This window comes from Marmota marmota, unplaced genomic scaffold (genome assembly GCF_001458135.2).
Source record: "Marmota marmota marmota unplaced genomic scaffold, marMar, whole genome shotgun sequence".
NCBI lineage: Eukaryota > Metazoa > Chordata > Mammalia > Rodentia > Sciuridae > Marmota > Marmota marmota.
The window spans coordinates 1,235,598-1,259,903 of NW_025999872.1; the positions used below are offsets into that span (position 1 = coordinate 1,235,598).

Genomic DNA, 24,306 nt, shown 5'->3' on the forward strand with positions numbered 1-24,306 from the left:
ATATATATATTAGAACCCAGATAGAACAAAAGACCTAGCTGCTAGAGGTGGAGAAGCATATCTCAAAAGGAGAGTAGTCACAGAGCTTGCCTATAGTCCTAACTGCTCAGGAGGCTGAGATGGGAGACCAGTTGAACCCAGGAGTTCAAGACCAGCCTGGGCAACATAGCAAGACCCCGTCTCAAAAAAATAAAAAAACAGAAAAAGGAAAACGAAGCCTGGATAGCCAAATGCTTCCACACATATTATATCTGGCTGAGAATGTGATAATGGCTACTGTTAAAAGGGTCTTAGAAGCCCATGACTTGATTGCCAAAATAGATGTTTTTTTTTGGATTGGGGATTGAACTCAGGGGTGCTCGACCACTGAGCCACATCCCCAGCCCTATTTTGTATTTTATTTAGAGACAGGGTCTCACTGAATTGCTTAGTGCCTTGCTGTTGCTGAGACTGGCTTTGAACTCATGATCCTCCTGCCTTCAAGATGAGTTTTCCACACTGAGAAATGATAATCTCAGAATGATAATAATCCCAGAGGCCTCCCAAGCCTCTGGGATTATAGGTATGTGCCACTGTGCCCAGCTTTTTTTTTTTTTTTTTTTTAAACAGTGCTGGGGATCAAACTAAGAGCTTTGCGCATGCTGCTAGGAAAGTGCTCTACCACTAGGCTATATCCCCAGCCTACTAGGTTCTTTCTCTAGGTTAATAGTAGGTTTATTTGCTTTAGGTTAATCATATTTCTGGACCTCTCACTTACTTTCTGTAGGATGAATTCAGAGTCCTCCACTGCCATGAGGCCTTTCTCTGACTGAGCTCCTATTTATGTGGGTTCTTCCCAGGACATAGCACTCACAGAATTGGTGCTTTTTGCTGAAGGGTTCTACTACCCTTCAGTGGACTCCCATGTTCTAAACTACCTTCCCACCCCATTCTTGACTACAAAGCCACCACAAGGTTCTAGACATCAGAGCACTTGGATACATTTTAGGAGTTACTTCCAAAGCATACAATCTGTATAATAGAAGATATACATTATGGTTTGGATCTTTAATATCCCCCACAGGTCATGTGTTAAAAGCTTTGGTCACCAGCCTGTGGCACTATTTGAGGTGGGACCTAGAAGGAAGTTAGGTCACTGGGGGTGTGGCTTTGAAAGGTATATTGGGACTCTAACCCCTTTCTCTTTTTGCTTCCCACCACCATGAGGTAAGCAGCTTTGCTCTACCACGTACTCTCTCCATAGCTCCAAAAGCAACAGCGCCAACTAACTTTGAATGGAAACCTCTGAAATTACTTAAGTTGTTCATCTCAAATATGTTGTCAGAGTGATAGAAAGCTAACACAGTATGATAAAGGAATGTACACAGAATCCAGGATTCCTTAAAACTCTGCAGCCTCTCAGAGTCTCCATTTCTTGGTCTCTCTTTGTCATCCCTTCTCCCTATTAATCCCTGTTAGCCTGGCTCACATGCTTTCCCATAGCAGTGCAGGATCTGGGATTTCTGGAGCAAAGAGAAGACAAAGCTAGGTTGACCTCAGTCATGGCTAAAGAAAATCCATGGGGGGCTGGGGATGTGGCTCAAGCGTTAGCGCGCTCGCCTGGCATGCGCGGGGCGCTGGGTTCGATCCTCAGCACCACATAAAAATAAAATAAAGATGTTGTGTCCACTAAAAACTAAAAAATAAATATTAAAAATTCTCTCTCTCTCTTATCATATGTTTGAGACCAAGCTTAGCAATTTAATGGGACCTTCAGCTCTGAGCAAAACCCTGTCTCAAAATAATGAGAATGTAGCTCAGTGTAATATGCCCCTGGGTTCAATTCCCAATACCAAACAAACAAAAAGAAATAACACCCTACAGTAAGAGGAAAAACACTGTGAACTGGAAGAAAATAGAACGTGAACTCTTACTCTTAGCCAGCACCACCAGAATTAGCTCCCTGCAAGTTTGTTCCCTACTTGCCTTAACTTTTTAGTGTAACTTAAAAGACGAATTAGAATTCACATGCACAAACCAATATTTCAAGACATTTCATGAGAAAATAAATGAATAGAACTCAGTGTAGCAATGACAGAATAGTCTCTTAGAAAAATGAATTCCTCAGTTAATTCATTTAATTTATTCTCTTCAGCAATTTACTTTGCAGTGGCCCAAAGAGGACTTCAAATAGAAGGCAGGATGTTTTTCCTCATCCCCATATCACACCGTGAGACTAGGTGGAGTTCTCGCTCAAATGCGTGCCCATTACAATGAAAGGCATGTTTACATTCCCTTTGATGAAGTTTTCTTCCCCTTTGTTTTCCTGCTTTGTTTCCTACCTTTTATTGTTTGTGCAACCGCAAGGAGATAGGCAAGGCAAGTATGAGAGAAGGCTGCATTTAGCTACAACCGTGTGTCCTCCTCACTTATATTCTGTAATTAGCTGGCATGTTGCTTGGCAAATATTCTTAAAGCCTTTCATGTTTGTCTGCCTTTCTCCCAAATGGAGCATGTGCCCCCTTGGGGAGGTCATCTATCAGATTTGGTAATACTATGGGCAGATGCCTAGATCAGGGGTATCACATGGGGAACTGCCAGAGAGGGGCAGGTGTAAGGTTCAATGCATGGTAACTGTCCAAGGCTGAACATTAACACAGAGAGGTCCTACCCTTGGTGGTGACCAGCAGGGGGCCCCTCGCTACGTGGAGGGTTCCATGTCTTGCTTCTGTTTGGAAATGAGCTGCGCTTCCTTTAGAGACAAGTATACCTCTTCCTGAGGATCATAATAGTAGAACTTTCGAATATAAGATATCAGAGGTCTGTTAAAAAAAAAAAAAAAAAAACAAGAAGGACACATACAGTGTTAATTGTACATAATGTTCTTATGAATGCTAGGTAAGCACTCTTCTACCTCTGAGCCAGCCCTGACTCCCTTACTCTTACCATTCCCACTGCACTCTTCAAAGGGCCTGCAGAGGGCCTTTTGGCTACAGTATGATAATTCTAGAATTAGGTGTTAAAATACTGCAAAGGTGAAAGGATATGCCTATAAATATTTTATGCCAATGTCTGCCTGTGTAAGCAGCCTGCAGGTATGACTGACATTTGTAATTTACCCCCCACCCCTTCCTGCCCCAATCCTATGTCCCCATTGTACTTAGGCAGTGGGAGATCCGGGATATGATCTATCCGAACGAGTTGTCGGATCCGGAATCTGCAAAGGTGCTGGAGGGATTTGACATTGCTGAATCGGGACACTGGATAGAGCAGCTGGACTGGAGTTGGTGGCAGTCCTTTAGGAATGAAAACAAAAGGAAATATTCAGAGGGAACAATGCAGCTGACCACAACTTCCTCATGAAAAGAATCCAGGGAAGGGAAATGATGCTTTTTTATAGTTCATATATGTATTGTGCAAAAGTAGTTCAGTTCCAAAAGGACCATGGATTTCCATTTGCAGAAGCAGCACTCCCATATTTCACATTGAAGGGGATTTATTCTCCCTCCTGAAGGTCTCCCCAGTATCATTCCCCACCCCCCAATACTGGGAATTGAACCCAGGGGCACTGTACCCTGAGCTACATCCTCAACCTATTCTATTTTTTGAGACATGGTCTTGCTAAGTTGCCCAAGATGGCCTAGAACTTGCCATCCTCCTGCCTTAGCTTCCCATGTCTCTAGGATTACAAGCATGCACTACTGTGCCCAGCTTCCCCAGCATAACAGTTGAGTGTCTTGCTCCACAGAATAGTCCAGTGAATAATGTCAAGCTAGAGACTTTGCCTAGGGCCTAGTGCCAATCTCAGGCCTAATGATCTCGGTGAATGGCAAGGAACAAAATCCTCCCCACTGGGAACTAGAGATACTTATTCAGTATTATCTAGCAGTACCCTGGTGAGAACTTAGACTGTTCCGAAGTGCTATGGTTTGGATATGGTTTGTTCCACACCAAAGGGTCATGTGTCAGAAGCTTGGACCCTCTGTGGCAATGACAGGTAGAGTGGTAGAATCTTTAAAAGAAGGGGCCCAGTAGAAAATGATTACATCATGGGGCTCCACTCTTAGAAGGAATTGGTCTCCCAGGAGTGGGTCAGGTTTTTAGGGAATGATTATTTCCTTTAAGAACAGGCATCTTGCCGGGCATGGTAATGCATGCTTGTAATCCAAGCAGCTTGGGAGGTTGAGGCAAGAGGATTGTAAGTTCCAAGTCAGCCTCAGCAATTTAGCGAGGCCCTTACTAAGAGAGATCCTGTTTCAAAGTTAAAAACCGAAAAAAGGTGGGGGTGCTGGGGATGTGGCTCAGTGGTTAAGCACCTCTGGGTTCAATCACTGATACAAAACAAAACAAAACAAAACAAAAAGAACAGCACCTCCCCTGAACCTCTCTTCTGCACACACTCCTGCCACTATCATGGCATCTGTTACTGCAATGCCATCTACCATGTGAGGTTTTCACCAGAGCCAAAAAGATGCACACCATAATCTTAAAACAATGAGCTAAATAAACTTTTATTTATGAATACACAGCCTCAGGTATTTTGTTACAGCCACAGAAAACAGACTAAGACAAGAGAGGTCCCCACTTAATTCCTGCTGGTAGTGGAGAGACTGGTAAGTAGAAAGCAACAACTGGGATTAAATATCACAGGCCACTTCGGCCATTTACTTCATGACAGGACAATCAATTTTAGCCAACTTTAATTCCCCACCATCACTCCCCTTTCTGCTTCTAATGAGTTAACAGAAAGAGGAAAAAAGGAGGAAGATGTTTTTAAAAGAACAGCAACAGGCTGGAGACATAGCTCGGTTGGTAGAGTGCTTGCCTAGGTTCAATCCCCAGCACCTCAAAAAAAAAAAAAAAGAGAGAGAGAGAGAACAACAACTCCTGTAGTATGGGCAAGTTGAAATTAGTGCTACTCAGTGCAAAAGCACTGGGTGACCAACACCAGCCAGGCCCAATGGGAGCACCACACCCTAAGCTAGCAGCAGGCACTGTGTTGGGGAATCTCAGCCTTCAGTGGGTTATACCACATAACAGACACCTCTACCCAGAATGGCAGAGACACTGAAATAGGTTCAAAGGAATTAAGAATATCTTGGTTTCAATAAACAAAGGGACCATACTAGATAAACAAGCAAACTATTGTGAGAAAGAATCAGAAATGAAAAACATTTTCTCAGTCATTGTTATATCAAAAGAAATTCCGTGGACATAACTGTTTGGAAAAGAAAATATCCAATACTACTGGGGCTTAGTTTCATACCATTTATATATTTTATTTAAAGGCATGAGAAGAAGAAAGGCTCACGACTGTCTCCCAAAAGCCTTTCTATGGTTGCTGACAACTGACATTTTCAATAAACAAAACCAACCATACTATACTATTACTAAGCAAGTAGACTTACCTTTAAAAACATTTAACTCAAAACTATACTTAAAAGCTAGGAGTGAGGCATATGCTTATAATCCTAGAGACTCAGGAGGCTGAGGCAGGAGGATTATGAATTCCAGGCCAGCCTCAGCAACTTAACTTAGCAAGATCCTTTATTTTTTATTTCAAAAATAAAAAGGACTGGGGATGTAGCTGTGGTAGAGCACCACTGAGTTTAATCCATAGTACTGAAAAAAAGAAACCAAATCTATACTTAAAGACAGAGAGCTGGGCGTAGTGGAGCACACCTGTAATCCCAATGGCTCAGGAGGCTGAGACAGGAGGATCACGAGTTCAAAGCCAGCCTCAGCAATCGTGAGGTACTAAGCAACACATTGAGACACTGTCTAAATAAAATACAAAATAGGGCTGGGGATGTGGCTCAGTGGTCAAGTGCCTCCAAGTTCAATCCATTCTACCTATGAAGAAACTGAGGCCCACTGAGCTTAGAGATCCTGCTCATGGTACAGAACCAATAAAAATGGCCTGCCTTGAACACCTGTTCTTTCTAAGGAAGAGTTAGCGGTGGTTCTGCCACAGCCCAGGGAACCTCTTGAAGGGGTTCTCCAGGACTGTCCTTAGAGAGCCTGCCCCTCTGACAGTCAGGTAGTCCAGGACAGTTATAGCACTGTTTCATGAATGTTCTAGTCTCTTCCCGATCACTCTCACCCTTTACAACTTATTTTGAAATACTTCAGCCCTTCCATCCTGATGTGGTTGGTCCTTTCCATTAAAAGAAAAAAACTCAGAGAACGAATAAGGTGGCATATGCCTATAAATCCCAGCAATCTGGGAGGCTAAGGTAAGAGGATCATAAGTTCTTTTTTTTTTTTTAAAGAGAGAGTGAGAGAGAGAATTTTAATATTTATTTTTTAGTATTTGACGGACACAACATCTTTGTTTGTATGTGGTGCTGAGAATCGAACCCTGGGCCGCACGCATGTCAGGCGAGCGAGCTACTGCTTGAGCCACATCCCCAGCCCGGATCATAAGTTCTGACTGAGCAATTAAGCAAGCCCTAAGCAGCTTACTGAGACCCTGTTTCAAAATAAAAATAAATAAATAAATAAATAAATAGGGCTGGAAATGTAGCTCAGTGGTAAAGCGCCCAATCCCTAGTACTCCTCCTTGCCCCCCCACCAAAAAAAAATTCATACATGAATTTCTCTTGAACATATTAAGTATCTTTAAAAAAATTATCTTGGGTTCAAATGCCTCTTTGAATTTATCCTTTTCCTCACTGGTACTATAACAAAGAGAAAGCTTTGTGGGATTGCTTATAATATTGCTAAATTCAGCATAATGTTTCAGAGATAAAAGTAATTATGTATCTAATCATTTATTCCCAAAGATACAGTGCTATACAACTTATGTTTAAAGAGATCAGGATAATAAGCAACACAAAATTATCTGATTGTTTGCTTACTTGGATTTTAATGACCACATAAACTTGCCTATTTAATTGTATTATTTTTAACCTTGAGGTTCACAAATAGCAATTTGAAACCTGTTAACCTTCTGATATTCATTGGTGTCAACCTGACCATTTTACTGTTTGCCCCCCTAATACAGCAAATGATTACTGCACTCTCATAAATCTAGAACATGTTAACAGAAGAGGTTAGAAATGTTAAGAAATCTACCAGATATGTATCAAATAAAGGAGCTTTAAGCACAGTGTTTAAAAGTTCCTAAAGAGGCCAGGTATGGTAACAAATATCTGTATCAGTTTGACTTGGGAGGTTAAGGCAGGAGGATTGCGGTTCGAGGCAAGCCTGGGTAACTCAGGAAGACCTGTCTCAAAAAGGACTGGGGCTCAGTGATAAAATGCCCTAGGCTCAACTGCAGGAATGAGGAAAGAAAGAAAACAAACAAAAACAAAAGAAATGGAAAGAAATCCAAGATAAGACACCAGTGTAGCTGAAAGGTAAGAGTGAGGTGGAACACTAATCATGAGCAACTTTCCTCTGATTCTCATTTCAGGAGTCCCTGGCACAAATCCATTTTCCAGCCATGCCGCTATTTTTCTCTTCTCCCCAACAAATGCCAAGTTAAGGGCAAAAAAATATCTTCCAGGTGTGAGCACCCTAAACACCCAGGATTGTTCTGCTCCCTGAATTCCAGAATCAGATCAGGAACCACATTTGCTTCACAATCAGGGGTCTCTTCCCCTGCCCCCATTACTAGGGATTGAATCCAGGGGTACTTCACCACTGCGCTACATTCTCAATCCTTTTTACTTTTGAAACAGGGCCTCACTAAATTGTTGAGGCTGGCCTTGAACTTGCAATCTTCTTGTCTTAGCATCCCAAATAGCTGGGATGACCAGGTATGCCCACTGCACTTGGCTAGGTCCTCTTTTTCTTAGAAACATAGAGGATAAATTTTCTTAGAAATGTAAATATAAAGAGAATAAACTAGGGAAGCTAGGTGACCATAAATTGCCTGTAATCCCAGCAGCTTGCCAGGCTGAGGCAGGAGGATCGAAAAAGTTCAAAGCCAGCCTTAGCAAAAGTGAGGTGCTAAGCAACTCAAGTGAGACCCTGTCTCTAAATAAAATACAAAAATAGGGCTGAGGATGTGGCTCAGTGGTTGAGTGCCCCTGAGTTCAATCCTCAGTAATAAATAAACAAACAAACAAATAAAATAGATAAATAAAAAAATAAAAGGCCAAGGGTCAAAGAAGTTTCAACTAACAGTGACATATTATTAATATCCCACTCCATTGTCCAACTTAAGAAAAACTGCAATATGCCAGGTATAGCGGCACATGCCTGTAATCCCAGCAACCTAAGAGGCTAAGGCAGGAGGATGCCAGCCTCAGCAACTTAGTGAGACCCTATCTCAAAATGAAAAATAAAAAGGTCTGAGAATGTAGCTTGGCAGTAAATCCCCAGTGGGTTCAATTCTCAGTACTAAATCAAACCAAACAAACAACTGCAATATAATGAATTATTGATAATGCAAATTTCTGGGGTGTGAGAGTAGGGGTAGGAGGGAGATTCATTCTTCCTTATATAATCTTACAGAGTATTTGGCCTTTTACATCTACATGTATTTTCATATATTTTTTAAAATAAATATATAGTGGAATATCAGCCATAAAGAACAATGACTTTGGGCGGGGGTTGTGGCTCAGTGGTGGAGCACTTGCCTCACTTGTGTGAGGCATTGGGTTTGATTTTCAGCACCACATATAAATAAATCAATAAAATAAAGGTCCATCAATATCTAAAAAAAAGAACAATGACTTTATCATATTTGCAAATAAACGGATGGATATGGAGACTATCATGCTAACTGAAATAAGCCAGTTCTAAAAAGCCAAAGGTTGAATGTTTTGGATGATATGTAGAAGCTAACCCACAATAAGGGGGAAGAGTGGAAGAAGAAATACTCAGTAGATTAGACAAATGGGAATGAAGGAAAGGGAGGTGGGGACAGAAAAAGGAAAGACAGTGGAATGAATCCAAAATAATTTTCCTAATGTAAATATATAAATACATTGTGTATATCCATAAGAATAGGGTCATAATTAGAATAAAATATATTCCATTCTTGCACAATTATATCAAAATGAATTCTACTATCATGTATAAAAGAACCAATTAAAAAAAAGGAAATACATAGAAGTCAGGTGTGTTGGCACATGTGAACACATGTAATTTCAGAAACTCAAGAGGATGAGATAGGAGGATTGCAAATTCAAAGCCAATCTGAGCAACTCAGTGAGACCCTATCTCAAAATAAAAGATAAAAAGGACTGGGAATCTAGTTCGGCGGTAAAGCATTCCTGGAAGAAAGAAAGAGAAAAAGAGAGAAAAAAAATACAGAGTATTTCAGATATAATATCTGAATATAATAATTCAGATATTTCTGAATTACTGAATAAGTGAATTCAGCAAAGTTGAAGGATATAATATAAATATACAAAAAGCAACTGAATTTCTATATATAAGTAAAAATTAATTAAGAAAATTCTAATTAAAATAACATAAAAATGATCAAACACTTAGGAATAAATTTACACTTGATCTTAGCCAAAGGAGCAATTTTAGGAAAAATTTAACAAAAGAAGTACAAAATTTTTCTTATGAAAAATTACAAAATATTGTTCAAAGAGTTTATAGAAAAAACATCCCATGTCCACAGAACACTTACTATTGATATCATGGCAATACTCAGCTCAAACTCTATCAAAATCTGAGGTTTTTTTTTTTTTTTTTTTTTTTTCCAAGTAAATTAACAAGCTTGATTCTAAATCTCACAGAGTTAAATGCAAGGGACCCAGGGCTGGGGATGTGGCTTCAGCGGTAGCACGCTCGCCTGGCATGCGTACGGCCCGGGTTCGATCCTTAGCACCACATACAAACAAAGATGTTGTGTCCGCCGAAAACTGAAAAATAAATATTAAAATTCTCTCTCTCTCTCTCTCTTTAAAAAAAAAAAAAAAGGAAGGAAAGAAAAAGAAATCTCGAGTAGCACTGTGCAAAGAAATACAATGCAAGTTACTTATGTCATGTTCTAGTAGATACGCCCGAATGCATACACAAACAGGTAAAATTATTAAAAAAAAGAAATGCAAGGGACCCAAAATAGCCAAAAAAATCTCAAAAAAGAAGACCAATGTTGGAGAACTCACGCTTCTTAATTTCAAAACTAAGAGCACATGTAAAAAAAAGTACATTACAAATCCCAGCAACTCAGGAAGATCGAAAGTTTGTTCAGCAATTTATCAAGGCTTTAAGCAACTTAGGGAGACCTAAGACCTTTTTGTCTCAAAAATAAATAATAAAAAAGGGTTGGGGATATGGCTCAGTAGTAAAGTCCCTCTGGGTTCAATCCCTGGCACCAAAAAGAAAAAAAAAAATACTACAAAAACATAGTAATCAAAGACAATGTGGCGCTGGGGTTGTGGCTCAGCAGTAGAGCACTTGCCTAGCACATACAAGATGCTGGGTTCAATCCTCAGCACCACATAAAAATAAATAAATAAAATGAAGGGATTGTGTCCAACTTAAAAAAAAAAATGTGATACAAAGACACACAAACAGCTCAATGGAACAGAACTGAAAGTCTGTAAATAAACTTGCACATTTACAATAATTGATTTCAACAAGAATGGCAAGATTATTCAATGGGGAAAGAACTGTCTTTTCAATAAATGGTCAAATGGTGCTAGGAAAATTTTATGTTCACATGAAAAAAAAAATGAGGTGGGATCTCCTCCTCACACTATACACAAAATTAACTCAGGATGGATCATAAACTTAATTTAACAGCTAAAACTATAGGTATTTTAGAAGAAAAATTAGGCATTAATCTCCATTACTTTGGGTTTAGGTAAAACATAGTCATCCCTTGGTATGCAGAGGGAATTGGTTCCAGGACCTCTGTGGACAACAGATCTGCAAATGCTCAAGTTCCTTACATAAATGGCCTATTTGCATAAACCTATGCACATCCTTCTGCTGTATACTTTCAATCATGTATATAATACACAAACACATATATACATATTTTAATCATCTCTAGATTACTTATAATACCTAATACAATGTAAATGCCATTATACAGTTGCTGTATTGTATTGATTAGGGAACAATGACATGAAAAAAAAGTATACATGTTTAAAACAGAATTTTTTTTCTTTTTGAGTTCTCTATCACTGGACTACATCTAAGTTTTTTTTGTTTGTTTGTTTGTTTTTGAGAGAGAGAGAGAATTTTAATATTTAGTTTTTACTTTTTGGCAGATACAACATCTTTGTTTGTATGTGGTGCTGAGGATCAAACCCGGGCCACACGCATGCCAGGTGAGAGCGCTATCGCTTGAGCCACATCCCCAGCCCACATATAAGTCTTATTTATTTTTAATTTTTAAGACAAAAAGTTGCCCAGGAGGGCCTCAAACTTGCAATTTTCCTGCCTCAGTCTCCTGATTAGTTAAGTATACAGGTATGTGCCACCATGCCCAGCAATTTTTTAAAAAAAATGTTTGATCTGAAGTTCGTTGAATCCACTGATGCAAAACCTGTGGATATAGAGAGATGACTATAACAAACAACAACAACAAAAGAATAATTGAAAAGTAGGTGTTGGGAAAAGGTATAACGGCAGCCACACCCCCAAAATCCCAACGTGGCGCCTGAGGTGCTTCTCTTCCTGTGTCTCCATTTCCCTCGGGCGCCAAAAACTCCCGCTGGCGCCAATACTCAACTCCCGCCAGCGGGAAACCTTAGCCCCAATTAGAACTAATTTCGTGGGCTCCAGAACTGACATCTGGAAGAACTTACCAATAAAAGGGTGACCCGTCATTTACCTAAGCCCTGCCACCTCTCCTTAGATCTATATAAGCCCACAGCCTTTTGTAATAAAGTGGAACTTCTCCTGTGATTTGTCTCGCGTCGCATCTTCTTTCAGTAGGGACTCACTGAATCAAAATATTGTTTTTCAAAGTATAGAAAGTAAAAAGACAACCCACAGAATGGGAGGAAATATTTGCAACTCGTTCTTTTTTTTTTTTTTGAGAGAGAGAGAAAATTTTTTAATATTTATTTTTTAGTTTTCGGTGGACACAACATCTTTATTTTATTTTTATGTGGTGCTGAGGATGGAATCCAGCGCCCTGCGCATGCCAGGCGAGCACGCTACCGCTTGAGCCACATCCCCAGCCCGCAAATCATTCTTTTAACCAGGGACTTATACTGAGAATATATAAAATACTCTAAAACCCAATAAATAACCCAATTGTAAAATGAGCAGAGTAAGTGGCTGGTAAGATAGAGGATGGTAAGATAGAAGCTGGAAATAGACCTCAGTGACAGAATGCCTGTGCTCTACTACTAAGCCACAATCCCAGCCCTGAATCATACACTTTAAATAGGTGAATTAGCTGGGCATGGTGATGCATGCCTGTAATCCCAGTGACTCAAGAGACTGAGGCAGGAGGATGGTAAGATAGAGGCCAGCCTCAGCAACTTAGTAAGGAGACCCGAAGCAAGTTAGTGAGATCCTGTCTCAAAACAGAAAAAGATCATGAATTTTACATTATATGACTTAGATCTCAATAAAGAAAGGAAGGAAGGAAGGAAATCACGAATAAGCAGAGGCTTTTATTAGCCAAAGAGAGGACAATCTAAATTTCAATAATCACAACTGTAATGGGTTGAAACCCACTGTGTTAGTCAGCTGTCACTATAGAAAAATATGTTAAGAAAATCAACTTGTAAGCTGGGCACAGTGGCACACACCAGTAATTCCAGTGACTCTGAAGGCTGAGGCAAAAGGATCACAAGTTCAAGCCCAACCTTAGCAACTTAGCAAAACCTTGTCAAAATAAAAATGAAAAAGGATTAAGGGTATAGCTCATTGGCAGAATACTCTGGGTTCAATCCCCAGTATCCCTCCCCCCCAAAGATAATCAACTTTAAAGGAGAAAAAGTTCATTTTGGCCAAAATTTTGGAAATTTCAGTCTACGGCTGCTAGGCCCCATCGCCTCTGGGCCTGTGGTGAGGCAGTACATCATGATGCTTCTGAGTTCAATCCCAGGTACAAAACCACACACACACACACACACACTATATATATATATATATTTTAGGTATATAATGATCTCACGGATATACTTTTTTTCCCTTTTTCTTTTTGGCAGTACTAGGGATTAAACACAGGGGTACTTTACGACTGAGCTACGTCCCAGGTCCTTTTTATTTGATTTTAAGATAGGTTCTCACTAAGTTGCCAAGGTTGGCCTTAACTTGCAATCCTTCTGCCTCAGCCTCCTGAGTCACTAGGATTACAGGAATGTGTAATCCTCATGGCTGATGAGGATTACACATGTGTAATCACCACTCATGGCTAAATACACATTTGTTTGTTTGTTTTTCCCCAGAATTGTTCCTCTCCACAGAAATCTTTAGTAAAAGGCAAAAGACTCATATGATCTTAAAAGAAACCAGAGTACGAATATGTTTTTTAAATAGACATTATCTACTTGTCATAACCAAAAGACATAACAATATAATCTGGTAGCCTGGATGGTATTCTGAAACAAAAGGACTTTAGGTAAAAAAGAAATCTGAATACTAATTAATAATAATTTATTAATAATGGCTTATTAATTGTGACAAACATAATTGTGACTAGTGTAAGATGTAAATAGTAGAAGAAATTAGGCAAGGAGTTGTATGGAAATTCTATAATTTTTCTTTTTAATCTTTGTAATTTTTCTATAAATATACACATATTCTAAAATAAGATTTTGAAAAAATAATAATCTTTAAGAGAAACATACTGAAGTATTTGCATATGATATGTGGGATTTGCTCCAAAATAATAAGGACAAAACATAAAATCTGATTTATGCATTTATATATGTTATTCTTCAACAAAGTAAACTTTAACAGAAAATACTAACAGGCAATGAGGGAGCGGACACATAATGTGGACAGAGCAGGAGTGGTCATGGGCTGAATGAAGGCTGCTGGGGTTAGAGGGTTTATTGCACTATTCACATACTAAACAAATGGGTATAAGAAGGAAAGCCCAGAGTAAGACTGATTTGCGAACATTCAGGAGAGTTGCTAGAGGGGGCTGTGTAGCCAGGGCAAAGAAGGAAGGCCTTTCAGTGGCACGACTGTATGCCTCTAAGACAAGGATAAACCACTTCTCATGAGAAGCCAGGAGACTCTGGTCACAAATCCCCAGGAAAGGAGTCCTGACTTTTTTCACAAGCATCCATGAAATAATCTTTTCTGAACAGGCTTAATATCTCATCAGCAAATATTTTAGTTTACTAGTAGGCAATAAAATAACAAAAGGAAAGATAGTTCTTGCCCTGGAGAACCTAGTAATTGAGTAGAGAAAAAATTAACAACAAAGGCTACCCAGGGGCCACTTAGAGTGTCATTCACAAATATATCTTGAGTAGTGACTCCTTTACAGGACTAAGAGGTCTAGATATACTACATCTTAAGAGACGACTGAAGAAAAAGTAACATCTATTGAGTGTTTACTGTGTGTCAGGCATTGTCTCAAATATTGTTCATGAATTATCTCTTGCATTTCTTAAAACAATCCTGTAAAATAGGTACTATTATTATCTCCATTTTTCTGCTGAGGAAACTGAGGCAGGACAGATTTCAATTACATGCCTAAGATCATACAATTAGTATTTAGATCAGGGCCAGGGAGTGAAGGTATTCTTGCTCCAGATTCCATACTTTTTTAACCCTGTGGCATATAGCAATGATTCCCAACTGGGAATGATTTTGGCCTCTAGAGACATATGAAGACATACTTTTGATTATTACAACTTGAGGGCGAATGGTACTGGCTGGCACCTAGTGAGGAGGAGCCAGGGATTCTATCCTACTTAACTTTCCCCAATGTACAGGACACCTCCCCACAACAAAGAATTGTCCATCCTAAAATGTCAAGGCTGCTGAGGGTACCACGTTGAGAAACCCTGGTCTACAGGGAAGGCATTATCATTGAACAAGTAATTATAAGTTCAATTCCTTAAGTGTGAATTTTTTAGAAGGTGTTTTTTCTTCATGCACTTCACAGATGAAGATTTTCCCAAATAGAAAGGCCATGTGTATTTTGAGTTTGCTCTAACAGCAGCGGAGATTTGTGTCAAACCAGCTGCATTCTCTTTATTGAGAATGCTGTGTAGTGTTGGGGGTTTAGTTCCTAACTGTGAAATGAATGGGGCCAGATTGTAATCAGTACTAATAAACATGATTCTACATTCATTAGTTTCCAAAATGTCAGCAAGCTCAAATTTCAATTTAATTAGTGCTACCTTTCAGGTAACAGACAAAATAAATATATATTTCTTTAGTAGATTGATCTATTAACTAACTTTGAGGTTGTTGTAAGAAATTAGAGATATTAATTATTTATTTGTTTATTTACTTACTTAGGTTACTGGGGATTGAGCCCAGAGGAGCTTTACCATTGAGCTACACACCCAGACCATTTTTTGTTTTTTATTTTGAGGCAGGGTCTTTACTTAGTTGCTTAGGGCCTCACTATATTGCTGAAGCTGACCTCAAATTTGCAATCCTCCTGCCTCAGCCTTCCCAGACACTGGGATTACATTGCACCTGGCTCTAGAGATATTTAAATTAAGAAACTAACCAAGTATCTGGTATATTAACAGTAGCAAGCTACACTTGTATCTCAATACAGTGTCAAGAATCTTAAAATTTCTGAAAATGGGGCACATTTGTGGAATGAAATGAGCTATACTCGAGGAGTCAAAAAGTCCACAATTCTCTCAACACTATGCAAGCAGAGAAAGACTAGAGTAAGACGACTATCTGAGAGTTGCCTGGTTCTTCCACAAGCAGAGCTTATTATCCTGCCCTTGTCAATCAGTGTGATGCTTGGTTCTGTGTTGAATGTGTTTTTGCCTTTGTCTTCTTGAGGCTATTAGCTCTCTGAGGGCAGTGGTGTGGCTTATTTTTTACAATAAATGACAAAATAAATGTTAGTTAAATAAATACCTCCCAAAGCTACAAACTTTAAAAACTGCTTAGCAGAGTCAATTCCTATGAGAAAGGATTCTAAGGTTTTTTTTTTTTTTTTTGGTGGGGAGGGGTGCTGGGGATTGAACCCAGGGGCGCTCTACACTAAGCTATATTCCCAGCCTTTTAAAGAAATTGTCCAGTTTTTTTTTTTTTTTTAATTGTCCAATTATTTAAGACAGGGTCTCACTAAATTGCCCAGAATGGCCTTGAATTTGTGACCCTCCAGCCTCAGCCTCCTAAATTACATGCCATTGAACCCAACCTAAATTTTCCTTTTGTGTCTGGTTTTATTTTCTTTTTCCAGCACTGGACAAGAAACCTGGTGCCTTGCACATGCCAGGCAAGTGCTCTCCTACTGAGCCACATCCACAAACCCTCTTTTTTTTAAGTTGTTGATGGATCTCAACAGTGCCCACATGTGCTAAACAAGCTACTGAGGTACAACCCCAGCCCCTAAATTTTCCTTTTAACCAAGTCAACTACATGAGACCTGACTGTGTTGACAGCACTGAGGCAAATACTAAATGAAGTGGGAATTAAAACAGTTCACACCTTGTCATGTCTTATTTAAATCACCAAGATTATTCAAAACATCCTGTCACCTGGCTCCATCCTATTCCTGATGTTCTGCCCAAGCTCCCTGGCAACTCCCATATTTTAGAGCAATTTCTTGGCACCCTATTTAAGAATCTTAATTTGATTCAATGGGAAAGCATTAAGTTCTCATCTTAAGTTCTGTTTGTATCCTACAATTTTCTCACATTAATGTGCTTGTCATTTTACCCAATGATAATAAAAACAGACTCCTCTATACCATCCCTTTTCCCCCTCCAACAGAGATTATACAGATGAAGTAGGCAGGAAGCCTACATAACCACACCAGCAAGGCTGGGAATAGTCCAGTGCTACCAAATAGAGAGAAGTCTTTGTTTTTAACAACAGTAGCGATAACAAGATACAACAAAAAAGGTCTACTTTTTTGACAGCAAGTTTAGCACAATGAAGGCAAATCCACAGCAAATACTTCCTTAACAAACTACAACTGAATCTAGCCTCCTGGACCCTTCCACTGCCTTTCTGTTGAACACTCAATCTTACCTTCCCTGTTCCTGTGGAAATGACCTGAAAGCTCTCACTGCTCTGATTCACAGTAAATGTCAAGATGCTTGGATTAGCAACAAGAAGACATCTCAGAATGTCAAATGTTCATATGATGCCTGGACATCAAAGGTGGGAACACTTTTCTCATTCAGGTTGTTGGAAAAGCAAAGATTCCTCCTCATTATGTTGTAGGACTAATATACAAAAGGAGAATATTAACCACTGGAATCTGTAGGAACAGGGGTGCTATTAATAGCCAGGAAAAAAAGCTTCAAGTAAGTGTGGCCTTTGTTTGAGGGTGGGGGGTTGGAATTTGGATACTATATTGGATCATACTGACATTAAGTTAAACAATCAATACTGTAACCTTACCTGGAACCCTGGATCTCAAGAAATAAAGAAACTTTCCATTCTTGGAATGCATGATGGCTCTCTTAATGAATTCTACTACAGATTGACAGCGGTCCTCAAATTTGGGATGACACCACAGGCTGAAAGTTCCTGGAAAATTAAAAAGTAAAAACCTCAAAATTTAGTTTGGAAAGATCCAAGAAGAAGGTTTGAACATTTTTACACTGATTCTCACTTTTAGGAGGGCATAGTTTGTGGGCAAGCTGGGTTCAAGATTCCTGAAGTCACCTGTTCCTGCTTATCTCATAATCAATGAGAAGAAAGATGTTGCCTTTAACAAGACATGAATTAAGTCTTATAAGTTAAAAAAAAAAACTTTATTTTGTTTATTTATCTTTACGTGGTGCTGAGGATCGAACCTAGTGCCTCACACATGTGAGGCAAGCACTCTACCAGTGTGCCACAACCCCAGCCCCTTATAAGGTTTTTATTAATAATAAATTCAAATACGAAAAACATTATAATAAAAAAGATTTTGTCAAATATGAACTTAATCCTTAAAACACAGACTTGCTATATTTATATATACATATATACTTATATGTTTATGTGTATGTATACACACACACACACAGATATATGTACATATGTATATAAAATACACACACATCCTATAAAGACTATAAGAAAAGACTACCAATAGAAAAACCAAGATTAAATGATATCCCTGTTAAAAAGATCTAAGTCCTTGGGCTGGGATTGTGGCTCAGTGGTAGAGCACTCGCCTGACATGGGCGGGGCCGATTTGGAACATCAGCACCACATAAAAATAAAAAAAGGTATTGTGTTGTGTCCATTTACACATTAAAAAAAAAAAAAGGTCTAAGTCTTCAAGCATTCACAGATTAGCTAAGTAAGGACAAGCATAGAAGTTCATGGGTCTCACTCATTCATGTGTGTGTTAGGCACAGAAAACCAAAATCTAAGTCCCCCCCCCCTTTTGTTTTTGGTACCAGAAATTGAATGCAGGAGCACTTAACCACTGAGCAATATCCCCAGTCCTTTTTATATTTCATTTTGAGACAGGATATCATTAAGTTGCTTAGAGCCTCACTAAGTTGCTGAAACTGTCTTTGAACTTGTGATCTTCCTGCCTCAACCTCCTGAGCCACTGGGATTACAGCATATGCTACCTATCATGCCCAGTAGTCTTTTCCTTCTTTAAAATCCCAAGCCCCAGTGTGGGACAAAGTTTCTACTTCAAATATCAGAATCCCAAAGACAAAAGGGAACCTGAAATCCCACGACTTCAACAGCAACAACAAAAAGAAAAACTCCAAAAACTAAAGCACTAGATTTCAAAAGAACAACCAAAAAACAACAACAACAACAAAAAAAAAAACATACAAATAAGGGTATTAATCACACTAGGGAACTGTGATTTGAGTCCCTCTAGCTACTCTTACAGTATCACTTAAAAGATAAAGACAAATATGCCACTGCAAACTGGCAACTGAAAGGCCTACAAGGCTACTATTAAAAACTCCACTTATTCAAGGAAGAAGTCTCTTTGAATCAAAAGTAATTGAAGGCTGGGTGCAGTGGCACATTCCTGTAATCCCAGAGGCTCAGGAAGCTGAGACAGGAGGAGTTCAAAGCCAGCCTCAGCAATACCCAGGCACTAAGCAACTCAGTGAGACCCTGTCTCTAAATAAAATACAAAATAGGGCTGGGGATGTGGCTTAGTGGTTGAATGCCCGAGTTCAATCCCCAATATATCCTACCCGCCCCCCCCCAAAAAAAAATTAATTGGAGAACTATTTGCAAGAGTTCTCATTTCTGGTGTCTCACCTACCAGAAACTTAAAGGTCAAGCATTTATTCATCACTCCCTTAACATATCATTTTAATTTTCATAAATTTAAAAAAGCACTCTGAAATGCTTTGTCCTGCATTTTGGTTTTGTCTGTTTTGTTTTGTTTTGATACTGGAGATTTGAACTCAGAGGCACTAAACCACATCCCCAGCCATATTTTATATTTTATTTAGAGACAAGGTCTGAGTTACTTAGCATCTTGTTTTTGAACTTGCAATCTTCCTGCCTCAGCCTCCCCAGCCTCTGGGATTACAGGTGTAAGCCACCAGGCCCAGCTTCATTTTGGTTTTTAGGAACAGCAGGGAAATAGGCAGCAGTTTCCTTATTATGCAATTCATTCTCAGGTCTTTGGATTGAAGTTCTTTTCTCTTCATGCACCTTTAAGGTGGAGGGGGCAGAGGAAACCACGGCCACGCTGACCTAAACAGCTACTTCCTATCTCACAAGACAAATGCAAATAAGTCCAACAAATTGTGAGCTGAGACTGGGGAAGACACCATGGTGCCTGAGAGGAGCATGAGAGGCTCTTGAGATGCAGAGCTTTTTTAAGGTTGAGCACATGAGGAAAAACTGTGAGGGACAGGTAGGACAAATCCCTGAAATGCCCCAAAATTCTCTATACTTTTTTATTTGTAGTATAAGCAAGGATTCTGATGTACCACCAGTGACCAACACAAGTTTCAGGCCTGCGTCAAAAACAACTGTCTCAATATAAAATGGATCCAAACAGCTATATTTACAAGTCAGCTCATGGATACTCTGGGTACCCAAAACACCACCTGACCACAAAGAAAGAGGTATCACTGGGAGGACAGCAGAGTGTCTAAAGCACATGGATCACACAAATTCTAAGCATTCCAATGAAAACTTCCTAAGAGACTACAATACAAACCTGACCAAAAGAGAAAATTGTCATCACCATGCTGCCTGACAGGAAGTGACTTTCAGACAAATGTCACTATCAGGCAAAGAAATCACAGGATCTCTGGATGGTAAGTGTAATTATGAATAAAACTTAGGAGAATTTGTCTAATTGTCCTAGATTATTTCTTACTTCTATCAAAAGAGTTTTACTGTCTCTGTTCTCAGAAGCCTCGTCAGTAATTTTGTTCTTCCTATTTAGGAGACAAGATGCTGAGGAGACTTTAAAATGGAACTTCAGGGCTGGGGATAAAGCTCAGTGGTAAAGTGCTTGCCTAGCATGTAGAAGGCCCTGGGTTTAATTCCCAGTACTGCAATAAATACATAAATGAAAGGAAGAATCTTTCTTCTCCCTCTCCTACCACCTGTCCAACCTTTTTTCTAAAGACTAAAACCTATATCAACATTCAATGAGTTCATAATATTTCTGCCCCCTATTCCTAGTTCCATTCTTATAAATCCTTCTTCTGAAAATGTCAGGTAGCAAAGGTAGAAAAAGGCAAAGGGGGAAACACCAGCATCTCTTACCTCTGTAGTGCTCCATTCTAGTGTGGTGGGTGATACCCTGTGATCGGAAACTGAGGCTCAGAATATAACGAGGATCGGAACTGTCCCGTACCAGGAAAGAACCATCTGGCTTCCCTTTTAGCTTCATCTCTGCATCTTCCCAATTCATTGGTCCCCAATACCAACCACACTATCAAAGGTAAGAAATAGACAACTGGTTAAAAGAACTAAGAAACATCAATGTTTTCAGCACAATCCATCTTAGCAAAGGAGAAACCCCCCCACCCCCAATCTCCAAAACATTTGAGTAAACAAGAGCCACTGCAAGTGTCAGCAACAATCATCAAGCTCATTATACCTTTAGGCTTTCAAAGCAATGGAAAATTAATTCTACAATTCCTTTACCAAAGCCCTTCCAAAGAAAAGAAAAGAGAAAAGATTTAAGTTGAACATTTCTCTACAACCTACCTTCATCATGTTCACATTTTCCCCCTCAAATTCAATTTTATTAAATCTCTTGTAGAATTAACAAAAATAACATGGTATTTTTCACTGTAAATATGAAGGCAAGGAAACTACTCTTCCTCTAAAAACAAGGAGGATCTTGGCACAGAACGTGGACATGAAAGAAGAAGTGGGCTGCCATTTCTCAGGCACCACCTACCTTCTCCAGCTCTCGAAGGCTGGCTGCAAAGCTGCTAGAGTCAGGCCGGTAGAGGGGACATTGGAGGTGCTGCGGGGGCTGGCTATGTAGGGATTCAGCTGCTCGGATGGGGGCAATCCGCGGAAATGCATCTGCACAGCAAGAAAGTGGGGGTCACTTGTTTACCATTATTACTCCCACCCACAGATACCTTCCCCCCAAAAAGAGATGCTAACTGAAGAGGGGCAAGGCATTAGAAGCTAAGCTGGAAAGGTGGAAGCCAAAGCAGTGGGAAAGAGCTGGATGGGCTGGAACAAAAAGCTGTGTGGGCTTGTGTAAGCTGTGAAGGATGGGTAGGGGCATTTAACCCCTGGAAAGGGGTAAGGGAGCTGCCCACTAACCTGACTAAGGTGACTACTTCAGGGGCTTCACCAGCCTAGAGCGATTCCAACTTCTCCCACCTCGAAGTGAAGTGTCGGTAAAGCAGCCTTGGAAATAGTGACTTGCTTACTTGCCCAGGAAGAGTAACGATTTTGCCAGGCAAGTAGAAAATAATGCTGATTTCATTCATTTTATTCCTTGGGTACTGGAGGCTGGCAAAGCAGGTATGGGCCACTAAATGCTTGGTACTTATTTACAAGGCAAGCTTTGCACAGTGGCAGTATCGTAGCCAATGAGGTTTATCCGAGGCACGATTATTGCTAATTGAAAACTTATTTACAAGGCTGCAGTAAATACTAAAAGTTTAGAAAAACCACAGAATTTTGAAAACCAGCAACATACTAAACCTCCTCACTATTCTGAAATTAATACAATTTCTTATGTGATATCTACCTAAGGATCACAAAACAGTCTTATAGTAGCAAAGATAAAAAAATACAATAGTCTTTTATTCTTAAAAAAACTCAAGATTCACCTCCACAGAGTAATGAGTTAGAAAAAACAATTCTCGGCCTCATTTCTAAGGAGTTCTAGTCCAGCCAAAGGGGAAAAGATTTAAGCTTTCTCATATTTATTTCCACAAATAGATTTCTCCCATTCTTCAATTTTTATGAGTCTTGCCTCTAAGCTAAGCTAACCTGGGGCATGGGGTGGAGGAGGCGGAGGTAGGGGGAAAGACTGCAGGGAAGACCCCATCGGAGCCACAAGGACGGATGTAGGCAGCGTCCCACTGATATCATCTAGAAGAGAGAACAAAAGCAAAGAGGTTCAGAAAAATGAGCACAGAATGAGTGAGGCGAAGGCAGAAGAGAGGGAGAAGGATTATCAGGCTGCCCTCTGGGGCAAGCTGGCCTGACCTTCACCCCATCTTTTTGCACAGAGGATGACAATCATCTTAATCTGGTTTGCTCTGCTTAGAAAGCAGGAGAATAAGGATATTCCTAAAGCATCTCAATAGCAGTAGATTCAGGGCAAGATAAATGAAAAGCTAATTAACAAATGGGCAGTAAATATTGCAGCATGCAGGTAAGAGACCTGTTTAAATGCCTAGGGAGATGATAGGAGTGCTGAGAAAGGGACAGGAAATAATTGAGTCATCATTAGAAACTCAAAAGTTTATCTGGCTCCTGACAAAGAACAAGGCACTAAATCTCACCCTCCCACTACAGAAAGATAGCAGATAGGGGAGGAAACTATACCTAGGAGGCTGAGGCTTCTTCTTGGAGGAGGAGGGGGAGTTGGAGGGTGTGGAGAAGTCAGGCCCCGCTGAGAAATGTCCACGTCCACAAGCGACACTGTTTCACCTGAAGGATTCATGGAGCAAGCGTGTTACAGAAGCACCTTGCCCAAAGCTGAGGCCAGCAGCAGAGGAAAGTAAAAGGGCAAGCAAGGTTGACTAGAGGTTCATGGCTCATGAAATTGAAAACCTGGGGGGCTGGGGATGTGGCTCAAGCGGTAGCGCGCTCGCCTGGCATGCGCGGGGCGCTGGGTTCGATCCTCAGCACCACATACAAATAAAATAAAGATGTTGTGTCCACCGAAAACTAAAAAATATTTAAAAATTCTCTCTCTCTCTCTCTCCTTTAAAAAAAAATTGAAAACCTAATGCTGTTCAGGGGCTGGAATCACCCCTGAACATTAGTAAATTTAACTGCAGGGAAGCTGCATGCAGATGAAGGTCCCAACATTCACCTAGATGGCTTTCCACAACTAGATTTCCCAGAGTATTCACCTAAAACAGAGTCTACCATCTATCAATTCATTCCTAATAGTTGAGGTTACAAAGTTTGAAAGTGGATTTATAACACTAAAACTACTCCCTCAGTTACTAAGTCAGAGATAAGCTTAGAGGGTATAGGAAATTGCTGGGGGTGGCTTATGGTTTTCCTTATTTGCCAGCATGTCATGCAGGTTTGTGCTTTGCTATATACTCTACTCCTTGCCACCCAACTCTACCTAACCACTCTCCACTAAGTCACCAGAAAATGAAGGGTATTTTCTAAGGCAGATTAATGGCCAGGGATAGGTTCTGAAGTCTACTCTACAGATCAGAACTCAGAATGTCCCTAAATTTAACCCCTGAGCTGTTACTTCTAACACATTCTTCTCCTTCAGGGCTGAATTAGGCCCTTGGTTAGTATTTAAATGCCTCAGGTTGAGAAAAATGAGGTGGCCAATATCTTTAAAAGGCCTGGAGATAGGCTGGGATTGTGGGCTCAGTGGCAGAGCGCTTGCCTAGCATGCATGAGGCACTTGGTTCAATCCTCAGCACCACATGAAAATAAATAAAATAAAGGTATTGTGTCCATCTACAACTAAAAAAAAAAAAAAAAAAATTAATTAAAAAAAAAAAAAAAAGCCAGGAGGCAGGTTTTCAGAATCTAAACACACACACAAAAAGTTCTCTTTTCTTGGGCTGGGGATGTGGCTCAAGCGGTAGCGCGCTCGCCTGGCATGCGTGCGGCCCGGGTTCGATCCTCAGCACCACATACAAACAAAGATGTTGTGTCCGCCGA

At 39.9% G+C, this 24,306-nt stretch overlaps 1 protein-coding gene and 2 pseudogenes across 1 annotated transcript in view; 1 reads left to right on the plus strand and 2 right to left on the minus strand.

The window, feature by feature from the left end:
• Window positions 1-24,306, minus strand: part of Socs7 (suppressor of cytokine signaling 7) — a 41,869-nt gene that overhangs the window by 5,675 nt on the left and 11,888 nt on the right. The window contains 7 exon segments of the mRNA XM_015506663.2: window positions 2,651-2,801; window positions 3,140-3,275; window positions 17,425-17,553; window positions 20,728-20,896; window positions 21,371-21,501; window positions 22,429-22,530; window positions 22,990-23,094. Coding sequence (XP_015362149.1) covers window positions 2,681-2,801; window positions 3,140-3,275; window positions 17,425-17,553; window positions 20,728-20,896; window positions 21,371-21,501; window positions 22,429-22,530; window positions 22,990-23,094 — 893 coding nt within the window. The 3' untranslated portion in view covers window positions 2,651-2,680.
• Window positions 13,252-13,379, minus strand: LOC125611304 (annotated as a pseudogene).
• LOC125611303 lies at window positions 21,994-22,104 on the plus strand (annotated as a pseudogene).